The sequence below is a fragment of the Polypterus senegalus genome, chromosome 4, assembly GCF_016835505.1.
Source record: "Polypterus senegalus isolate Bchr_013 chromosome 4, ASM1683550v1, whole genome shotgun sequence".
Lineage (NCBI taxonomy): Eukaryota > Metazoa > Chordata > Cladistia > Polypteriformes > Polypteridae > Polypterus > Polypterus senegalus.
The window spans coordinates 236,616,664-236,628,229 of record NC_053157.1 but is presented as its reverse complement, the minus strand read 5'-3'; the positions used below and the strand labels follow the sequence as shown (position 1 = coordinate 236,628,229).

The 11,566-nt window shown below is 43.5% G+C and overlaps 1 protein-coding gene across 1 annotated transcript in view; it reads right to left on the bottom strand.

Annotated features, from left to right (window-relative positions):
- Positions 1-272: 272 nt before the first annotated feature.
- The window catches only part of LOC120528912 (zinc finger protein 420-like), a 58,905-nt gene continuing 47,611 nt past the window's right edge, over positions 273-11,566 (bottom strand). The window contains exons 4-5 of the mRNA XM_039752988.1: positions 6,114-6,558; positions 273-2,043 (exon numbers count right to left, since the gene is read on the bottom strand). Of these exons, the coding sequence (XP_039608922.1) occupies positions 1,055-2,043; positions 6,114-6,558 (1,434 nt within the window). The 3' untranslated portion in view covers positions 273-1,054. The remainder of the gene's footprint in view (positions 2,044-6,113; positions 6,559-11,566) is intronic.

The window sequence follows — 11,566 nt, the reverse complement described above, 5'->3', positions numbered from 1 at the left end:
GACGTCAAGTCTTCTAATGAAGTATCGTCGGTTCTGTCCTCTCTTGCAGAGAGCGTCAGTATTGGCAGTCCAGTCCAGTTTATCATCCAGCTGCACTCCCGGGTATTTTTAGGTCTGTACCCTCTGATGATCACGGGGTCCAAGAGGGGCCTGGGCCTCCTAAAATCCACCACCAGCTCCTTGGTTTTGCTGGTGTTCAGGTGTAGGTGGTTTGAGTCACACCATTTAACAAAGTCCTTGATTAGGTTCCTTTACTCCTCCTCCTGCCCACTCCTGATGCAGCCCACGATCGCCGTGTCGTCAGTGGACTTTTGCACGTGGCAGGACTCTGAGTCGTATTGGAAGTCCGGCGTACATAGGCTGAACAGAAGAGAAATATGGCTTCTCTCCCATTCAAATTGGTGTGTGCTTCCAGAAAACATACACGGTGAGAAAATGGTCTCCCACAATCAGAACAGCAATGCAGCTTTTCTTGGGTTTTATTTTCTGAACTATGGTTTGCTTTGCTTGCTTTCAGAGCAGGAGTGAAGGTCGCTCCTCAGTCATGAAGGGTTATTCATTTATTTATTTGAAGTGACTTTGCTGTTGTTATTCCCTTAGATTTGCTTTACCAGGGCTTGGCATAGTGCTGGCATTGACCCTCACGTGGCTTCCTTTCTGTAATTTGTATGGAGTGATGGTGATTGGTAGGGTCATCTAGATGGACCTGGAGATGTTTTCTGATAAGGCGCTGTTGATCCCAGCATCCCAGTTACATTTCAGATCCTTTTCATACAAGATGGCATTTATTGGCATGTTGTTATTGCTTGTATTTTAATCATGCATATGGAGTAATCACGTGGAACTTCAATTAGAATGATCCATCATTTCTCAGCAATGGTTTAATTTGCTTACTTTCAGGTCCGGAGTGTTTTGTACACTTCTGCTGTCGTTATTCCGTACCTGCCATAAAGCTGTGTGTCTGCAATAGGACTTCCTTTTGCTTTTTTGTCTCCAGTCTTGCGTAGCACTGACAAGCACCACAATCAGTGAATGGAGTGTTGCATTAAGAACGTTAATATGGCTTTTCTCCAATGTGAACCTTTTTGTGGTTATGAAGATTGCCCAATTGTGCAAAGAGTTTGCCACATACCAGACAGCAATATGGCTTCTCGCCCGTGTGAATTCGTTTGTGCATCTGAAGATGGCTACTGTTAGAGAAGCGTTTGCCACACTCTGAACACCAGTATGGCCTTTCTCCAGTGTGAATTCTTGTGTGAGTCTGAAGACTGCTTGTTCGCGAGAATCTTTTGCCACATTCTGCGCAAGAGTGAGGTTTCTCTCCAGTGTGAATTCGGATGTGACTCCGTAGGCTGCTTACTCGTGTAAACTGTTTTCCACATTCGCTGCAGCAATAAGGCTTCTCTCCACTGTGAATTCTTAAGTGGTCATACAGATTACCTACAAGGGAGAATCTTTTACCACATTCGGAACAGCAATAGGGCTTCTCCTCCATGTGAACCTTTGAATGATTGTAAAGGCTGCTGTTATGAAAAAATCTTTTGCCACATTTCTCGCAGCTGTATGGCTTCTCTCCAGTATGAATGCGGGTGTGCCGCTGAAGAGCACTGTTACTGGAGTATCGTTTGTCACACTCTGCACAGCTGTACGGCTTATCTCCAATGTGAATCATTTTGTGTGTCTGAAGACTGTTTCTGTATGAAAATAGTTTACCACACTCAGAACAGGCATAAGGTTTCTGATTCGTACGAATCGATCCATCTATGCATTCAGATTCATTCATAAAAGTTGGTCCACACTCTCGGCTGGTGTACAAAGCCAGCTGATTGGTATCATGCACTGCTTGTTGATCGGTGCTGATGGAGCCTCCCTCTGTGTGTGTGTCAGCAGAAACAGAACTGCATGGCAACGAGGGTGCCATCAAATTGTCCGATCCTCTTTTTGAGTTCTTCTTCTTTCCATTGTTTTGTTTGTGTTGCAGTCTGCACTGAAAAGACGGCTGAGCAAGTGAAGACATAGAGAAGCTACAGTTCTCCTGGGAATCTGCAATAGAAAAAAAGCTGAAATTATTATTAAGTAAATAATGATACAAAAGATGTCTGCAACACTGCTTTTCCATTCCTGCTCCGTCCACTGTGTGTGGGCAAACCTTCATGTTCTCCTGTGGTCTGTTCAATACCTTCACCTTCCCATTACACCCCAGAGACGTGCCTGCTGTGGTGACCACCACCCGGTGTGACTCGGTGAGGACATGTGTGCCAGCGTGCCCGAGGTCCCAGGTAAAGGAAATGGATGAATGGGATGTGACAGGTGGAGCTGATAAACTTTGTCTGGCATAAGGATTCTACAAACTCATGCCCAGTGGTCACTACTGCCCCATCACTCTTTCCACTGCCCATAGTCATCCTCATTTCTATCTTTATCAGGACCCTGCCTTATAGTAGACTCAACCTCAGAGCTTTGTCACATTCCTTCACAACCGCTGATATTCACCTCAGCCACGATGCACTGAAGAGTGACGGGTGTGTTGTGGATGAAGTAGTTCATTATTTGAGCCGAGTTTATATTTATAAAAATAAAACAAATATGTTCCCTACTGGGTTTTTTTTCTTGTCGTCTTAGACAGTCAAGGCTGGGGGGCTGTCAAGAGGCAGGGCCTGTTAAAGCCCATTGCGGCACTTCTTGTGTGATTTTGGGCTCTACAACAAATAAATGGTATTGTATTGTATAAATACATGCAATTAAATGAGGGTGGAATGATGGTGTAGGACTTAGCACTGCTGTCTCCCCGTACCAGAATCCTGGGGGTCAAAGTGCGTACCCCTTGTCCATTTTGACACGACTGCATGGAGTTTTCCTTTGCAGATGCTACATTTTCTTTCCAATCTCTGAAGACATGAAGTTCAGGTGGGCTGGTGACTCTGAACTGGCCGAAAGTGTGTGTGGGTGGGTGAAGGGGTGTGAGATGGACTGGCAACTCCCTACACTACATGGGTGTCTGATGCTGCTTGGAAAGGCCCCGACCCCTTACTTCTGTGACTTTTAATTGGATTAAGAATGTTTGACAAAATGATGGTCTGTCTCATGTATCCCACAGTCCCATGTGTGTACTGAATCACTGAACTTTCCCCACATTTGCCATAAATGTATATTACATAATAATCAATGTAAGAATAGTGCTGTGAGGTGGGAAACGTTTGGAGTGATAGATGAATTTAAAAAAGAAATTAAAAATAAAAACTGTGTGTGAAGATGCAAGACTACGAACATAAAATGTGAGATCACTCCATTTGAATTCAATTTAACACAACATTAGAAAAAGACACAGGTCTGCGATTTTGACTAAAATCTCTCTAGGGGATGCAGCTACACAGATCTTGTCTTTTTTATGTGTACATTTCTTCCTCAGCTTCAGCAACAATGAGGAAATACACATTTGTTTGACGAGGTACACTGCTTTCATTTTGTTAAACCTAATACAATTTTGGCTTACAATGCTTTACGGATAAAAATCACAGCCATACAGGCAGAAAGTAACGTTCTGGGCCCTTCTGTTCACGTTAAGTTAAACCTTTTCAGTTCTTTATTTGTGACGTCTAACTCATAATGCAGACTCTTTGTCCTTTGCAGCTAGTAGTTGGCGGAGTGACCTGCTGACGCCCGTAATACATGTTAAGAAACGACTGAAAAACCGAGTGTTGTGTGAAAAACAGTCAAATGGTTAAATAAAAATTTTGGATCTGCTGATCTGTCATATTGGTAATGTATTTCTGTTTGTTTATATACAATTATTTTATATTTATATACATTATAATATATATATATATACACATACATACATACATACATACATACATACATACACATACACATACTACACAACACACATATATATATATATATATATATATATATACACACACACAGTGGTGTGAAAAACTATTTGTCCCCTTCCTGATTTCTTATTCTTTTGCATGTTTGTCACACAAAATGTTTCTGATCATCAAACACATTTAACCATTAGTCAAATATAACACAAGTAAACACAAAATGCAGTTTTTAAATGATGGTTTTTATTATTTAGAGAGAAAAAAAATCCAAACCTACATGGCCCTGTGTGAAAAGTAATTGCCCCTGAACCTAATAACTGGTTGGGCCACCCTTAGCAGCAATAACTGCAATCAAGCGTTTGCGATAACTTGCAATGAGTCTTTTACAGCTCTGGAGGAATTTTGGCCCACTCATCTTTGCAGAATTGTTGTAATTCAGCTTTATTTGAGGGTTTTCTAGCATGAACCGCCTTTTTAAGGTCATGCCATAGCATCTCAATTGGATTCAGGTCAGGACTTTGACTAGGCCACTCCAAAGTCTTCATTTTGTTTTTCTTCAGCCATTCAGAGGTGGATTTGCTGGTGTGTTTTGGGTCATTGTCCTGTTGCAGCACCCAAGATCGCTTCAGCTTGAGTTGACGAACAGATGGCGGACATTCTCCTTCAGGATTTTTGTTAGACAGTAGAATTCATGGTTCCATCTATCACAGCAAGCCTTCCAGGTCCTGAAGCAGCAAAACAACCCCAGACCATCACACTACCACCACCATATTTTACTGTTGGTATGATGTTCTTTTCTGAAATGCTGTGTTCCTTTTACGCCAGATGTAACGGGACATTTGCCTTCCAAAAGTTCAACTTTTGTCTCATCAGTCCACAAGGTATTTTCCCAAAAGTCTTGGCAATCATTGAGATGTTTCTTAGCAAAATTGAGACGAGCCCTAATGTTCTTTTTGCTTAACAGTGGTTTGCGTCTTGGAAATCTGCCATGCAGGCCGTTTTTGCCCAGTCTCTTTCTTATGGTGGAGTCGTGAACACTGACCTTAATTGAGGCAAGTGAGGCCTGCAGTTCTTTAGACGTTGTCCTGGGGTCTTTTGTGACCTCTCGGATGAGTCGTCTCTGCGCTCTTGGGGTAATTTTGGTCGGCCGGCCACTCCTGGGAAGGTTCACCACTGTTCCATGTTTTTGCCATTTGTGGATAATGGCTCTCACTGTGGTTCGCTGGAGTCCCAAAGCTTTAGAAATGGCTTTATAACCTTTACCAGACTGATAGATCTCAATGACTTCTGTTCTCATTTGTTCCTGAATTTCTTTGGATCTTGGCATGATGTCTAGCTTTTGAGGTGCTTTTGGTCTACTTCTCTGTGTCAGGCAGCTCCTATTTAAGTGATTTCTTGATTGAAACAGGTGTGGCAGTAATCAGGAAATTGAACTCAGGTGTGATACACCACAGTTAGGTTATTTTTGAACAAGGGGGCAATTACTTTTTCACACAGGGCCATGTAGGTTTGGATTTTTTCTCCCTAAATAATAAAACCATCATTTAAAAACTGCATTTTGTGTTTACTTGTGTTATATTTGACTAATGGTTAAATGTGTTTGATGATCAGAAACATTTTGTGTGACAAACATGCAAAAGAATAAGAAATCAGGAAGGGGGCAAATAGTTTTTCTCATCACTGTATAGATAAGGAGAGAGAGAGAGTTTCTCCTTGGTGTCCCGAGTGCATGTTCCCCGAGTTAGTAAAATGGTGCCCCTCAATGTCCACATCACACACAGGGATTTTGGGGGGGGGCTGCAGTCCATCATGCACTGCTTTTAAGTTGCATAAGTGGCACCCCTCTGGTGACAGTACCTTAGGTAACCTAATAGGGTGAGTTTTGCCAATATTGACCAACCACGAGCGTTGCCCGTTAGGTGACCACCCAAATAATCAGACTCCGACCTAAGAATATCATGTATTTTGTTATGCTAGCTTTATGGCTCTTTTACTTGTGGTGATGTTTTTGGAACCTGTCCTGCTCCTCTTGTTCAGTACACTCCCCACACTGGTGTTGCTCAAGTATGTGAACGCTCCTGTGTAACACTTTGGATGAAAGTGCTTGCCAAGTAAACAAATGTAAATGTAAAATGGGAGGTCAGCGATTCCCCCTGAGCAGCCGGTCCCATCCAAATTCAATCAAACACGTTACCTTTGTCTCATCTGTATCTACTAAAACAGCAGGACAACCACGGAATGTTCCCCGTTTCACTTGCCTTTACATCCAATCACGTTACTTACTTCTCGCCACATTACTAGACGACTGCCGCTCTTCCACGTCTCTCCCCTTTCCTTCGTTGATCTCCTCTTCAGGCTCAGATTTCGGCTCTACGAGGTTCTGCTGGGTGGCCAGTGGTCCCGTATTAGTGAACCAGGGCTGTAACCGGGAATGAAACTCGTCACCAATCTCTTGCTTGAAACGGCTCCCTGTTTCATCGTGTTGCAGCTCAAGGCCAACCGATAAGTCTTCGCACTCCTCGACTTTAATGTCAATAACCTCCCCCTTGGGATCCTCTTCCTCCTCCTCTTTAAAAAGGGAAACTCCTCCTTCACATTCCTCCACCTTCACACACCAACCCTCTGCTGCAACCCACTCACAGTCCTCTTGTTTAACGTGCACCACTCCCTGAGCCATGTCAGCCTGTTTTGGCCGAGGCCACTTTCCATGTGAAACTCTTCTCTCCTTCTAAGTTTCCCCTTTTCACATGGACAGCCCAGAACCTGAAGACCACCACCGAGGGGAGAGGAGGGAAGGGAGGGTCCTTTTCTTCCCTGTGAAAATAAATAAATAACACAGGTAAGAATTCAAATAACTTCAACACATTTCAGGGTTAACATGCAGGTTTTACCAAACGCAAAACAGTTACTAAGTAAGATTTGAAATGGGGCGGCACGGTGGCGCAGTGGCTAGCGCTGCTGCCTCGCAGTTAGGAGACCTGGGTTCGCTTCCTGGGTCCTCCCTGCGTGGAGTTTGTATGTTCTCCAAAGTCCAATGACATGCAGGTTAGGTGGATTGGCGTATGTGAGTGTGTGTGCCCTGTGGTGGGCTGGTACCTGCCCGGGGTTTGTTTCCTGCCTTGCACCCTGTGCTGGCTGGGATTGGCTCCAGAAGACCCCCCGTGACCCTGTAGTAAGGATATAGCGGGTTAGATAATGGATGGATGGATTTGAAACGGGGAAGGTTACGTCAGGAAGGGCATCCGGTGTAAACTTTTGCTAGATTAATATGCGGACCACAATAAAAAAAGATGATTCACTGTGGCAACCTCCCTGATAGCAGCAGCCAGAAGGAGATGGAGAAGGAGAAGAAATGAGATCTCGGCAGATCTGAAGTGTAAGTCTACTTGATATGGAGACAAAGTCCAACTAATCAAACCCAAGCCAAGAACTGGGAACGTGGACAAAAATTTAAAAATGCATTTTTTATTTTCCCCACTTTGAGCCTTTTTTTTTTTTTTGTTCTAATGTAGGCAGGTCAAAATGCAACGGCAAACAATCCTGAGGCTGGATTTCACATAAACTGAGGTTACCATTTCAAAGAGGGTCAACGCCGTGATGTGCTGATATGTCACACTTCAATTACAGTGAAACTATAAGAAAAAAGACACACCGGAGAAATTATGGTCGGCACAAACATTTGGCAGCCACGACCAACAGCCTCAGTGGTCCGGCCTGATATGAGGAGGATCATCTCTTCCACCTGCCCACTGCTCCACTACCCAAAGCACTCCTCTTCACACTCCTAACCCTCAAATCAGACGAGTTTCATGTCCTCCAGACGTCACCTTTTTTTTTTTTTTCCCTTCCTCCTCTGGTCAGCCCTATTCTTGCACTCCATGACACTTGGCTCCCCACTGGCTGTCCCTGATGTCTTTACGCCATTTGACCCTTCACTCGAAAGGCCCAGTTTCTGCCTTAATGCTCCCTTTTTCCATAAAGAGGTCAAATGATCTCGGTCCGTCCAGATCTTCTGCACATTAGAACGCGTAGAACAATCTGGAGGAGAACGGGCCATTCAGCCCAACCCAAAGCTCGCCAGTCCTCTCCACGTGATTCATCCAAAATAACGTTGCGTCGACCTGCTCTCTTACCACACTACTTGGTCACTTATTTGAAGTGTCTGGGGCTCTCTGTGTGAAGACAATTTTACTAATGTTTGTGCGAAATTTTCCCTTAACAAATCTCCAACTGTGCCCCCGTGTTCTTGATGAACTCATTTTAAAGTCACCGTCTCGAACTGCTGGACTAATTCCCTTCATCATTTTAAACACTTCATTCAGGTCTCCTCTTCATCTCCTTAAGGCTCAGCTCCTTCGGTCATTCCTCTTTGTTCATCCCCTGTAGCCCTGAATCAGCCAAGTCGCTCCTCTCTGGACCTTCTCTAGTGCTGCTATGTCCTTTTTGTAGCCTGGAGTCCCAAACTGCACCCCGGACTCCAGATGAGGCCTCACCAGTGTGTTATAAAGCCTGAGCAGAACCTCCTGTGACTTGTAGTCCACACATCAAGGCGCTATATGACCTGACACTCTGTTAGCCTTCTGAACACAATAGTGTCGAGTTCACTATGACTCCTAAATCCTTCTCCTAAGGTGTACTCTCGATTTTCAGAGCTCCCATTGTGTATTCAAATCTAACATTTTGACTTCTTATGTGTAATTATTTACATTTACTGACATTAAATTTCAACCCCTGTAGCCCTGAAATCAGCCTATTCACTCGTCTCTGGACCTTCTCTAGTTCTGCTATGTCCTTTTAGTAGCCTGGAGACCCAAATTGCACACAGGACTCCAGATGAGGCCTCACCAGTGTGTTATAAAGCCTGAGCAGAACCTCCTGTGACTTGTACTGCACACGTCAAGGCGCTATATAACCAGACAGTCTGTTAGCCTTCTTAATGGCTTCTGAACACTGTTGATAGCTTAGAGTCCACTATGACTTCTAAATCCTTCTCATAAGGTGGACTCTCGATTTTCAGATCTCACATTGTGTATTCAAACCTCACATTTTGACTTCCTATGTGTAATTCTTTACATTTACTGACATTAAATTTCTTCTGCCCAAGCCTGTCTGCTGTCCCAGTCCTTCTGTGATGATATAACGCACGGGTGTCAAACTCCAAGCCGGGAGGGCGGCAGTGGCTACAGGTTTTCATTCTCACCCTTTTCCTAATCCGTTTCCACAGCTAATTCACTTTTTCCTCATCATTTCCCTGTTAGAAGGATTCAGTCCTGTATCTTCATTAAATCGCAGCAAAACAGAAATGAGATGTGATATGAGCCGACACATGACCAGCTAAACTGGGGCTTCAAACTCCAACCAATTTTACTCCAACCAGTCTCTTAATGAGAAGAAGCTGATTCTGGCTGTTAATTAAGCCCGTTATTTCATTCCATGGCCTGTTGCTGCTCTCATTCTGCCACATCAGACATTTCCAGAACTGTTGATTTTCTGTTTTTTTCCATCAAAAGGTTTTGGTGACCTGAGAGATCAGCCTTACTGAGACCTTCGCCTTTCTTTATATTCAGATGTTGTGTGATGGGCACAGGTGAGCTGGTCATGTGGTGACTCGTTTTGTGTCTCGTTATTGTCTGGCTGCTAAATAAGGAAAAAACAAAACAACTAAAGGGCCAGTCAAGTTAATTAAAAGAAGTAATTAGCAGGAAAAATGGGTTACTAATGAAGAAGGTGGGAAGAATGAAAACCTGCAGCCACTGCGGCCCTCCGGGACTGGAGTTCGACACCCCTGATATACGCGGATTCCAGATTATCTGCTAGTCCACCTATCTTGGTATCATCTGCAAACTTAACCAGCTTGTTCTTTATATTCCGACCTAAAACATTTCTAGATATTAAAAATAACAGCGGCCCATCACTGGCCCCTGCTGGTCACCACTCTTAACGTCACCCAGTTCTGATGAGGTTCCTCACACCATCGCCCTCTGCTTCCTGCGTCTGAGCCAATTCTGCACCCATCTACACCCTGAGCTGCCACTTCTTTAAGTTTGATGCCCACCCTCCCATGTGCCACCCTATCAGATGCTTTCTGAAAGCCTACATCAATAATCTCATCTGCTCCACTCTGATCAGATCCTTGTGTTGCCTCCTCATAGAATTCAAATAAGAATATATAAGATAAAAAAGTTGGAATATTTTTATTGAGCATGGCTATGTATATTGCATTTTTTTTTTCCTGGTAAAACGTGTATAATACATTGTAGTTACACACATATGTTATTTAATTTAATTAAAAAAGCGAGAGAAACGGTGGATGCTGTAGAGCAGGGGTGTCGAACTCCGGTCCTGGAGGGCCGCAGTGGCTGCTGGTTTTCATCCTCACCCTTTTCCTATTCAGTGACCAGTTTTAGCTGCTAATTAACTCCTGTTACCTTCATTTCAATAGCCCTGTTCTTAAGGATTCATTCCTTTCTTCATTAAATGGCAGCCAAACAGAAATGAGGCATGAAACGAGCCGACAGATGAGCAGCTAAATCGGGGCTTCAGACTCCAACCAGTTTCACAATGAGGAGCCGATTCTCGCTGTTAATTAAGCCCGTTATTTCATTCCATGGCCTGTTGCTGCTCTCATTCTGCCACAGCAGACGTTTCCAGAACTGTTGATTTTCTGTTTTTTTTCCCATCAAAAGGTTTCGGTGACCTGAGAGATCAGCCATACTGAGACCTCCACCTTTCTTTATTTTCACATATTTTGTGGTGGGCACAGGTGAGCAGGTCATACAGACTCTTGTTTTGTGTCCCGTTATCGTTCGGCTGCTAATTGAGAAAAAGGAAACAACATATAAGAGGCCTGAGTGAAGGTCATTAAAATTAAGGCAAAAGAAGGTAATTAGCAGCAAAAACTGGTCACAAATTAAGAGGATGGTTAGAATGAAAACCTGCAGCCACTGAGGCCTTCCAGGAGTTCGACACCCGTGGCCAGAAGCTTTTTGTGCGATGCCCGGGTCATTTTTTTCTGAAAAGGAAAGAGAAATAAAGTTTTGCTTCGCCTCTACATTGCCTCTTAGTTGACTTCTTCCCCCCCCCGACATCCAAAGCAGAGCTGGACAGACTCCAGTCAATTTACAATAGCACGAATTTCTAAATGTAAAAAGGAGAAGGATATTGCGAATTGACCCATCAAATCATTTAGAATTGAAAATGGCTGAAAGAAAAGCCGGCAGCCACAGTCGTGAAGTAAAAGCCCCCCTCAAACCCCATTCCTTCTCTACTGTGCCCTCCTGGTGGTTTGATACCAAAAGGGGAGACTTGTGGGCGCTTACAGTGCTGAAGTGTGCGACTGGCAAAAATGAAAACACTGTAATTATTTATATGCATGTGCAAGATTAATTTAGTAAACTTACAGACGGTCTTCTACAAATCATTTGAATTTGCTCTGCAAACCGAATGGGTCTCTCATTTCACGGCTGCGCCTTTACGGTGGTAATGGTGCCCCACCGTCCAAATAAATACTGGACGTATAAACCTGTCCGCAGTCTCCTTCAAAATCAATATGGAATTTGTTCTGTGAATATCTGTTTAACATAAAAAAGAAAAAAAGAAAAACTGTGCTACGATACTTTATACTCTTGGATATTTGGTTAAGTTGAATTGCTTTATTGATTTTAATCTCTGATTGCAAATGTATGAGTTACTGCATTTTCACCGGTGGCAATCAACAAAGCAACTTACATTTGCTG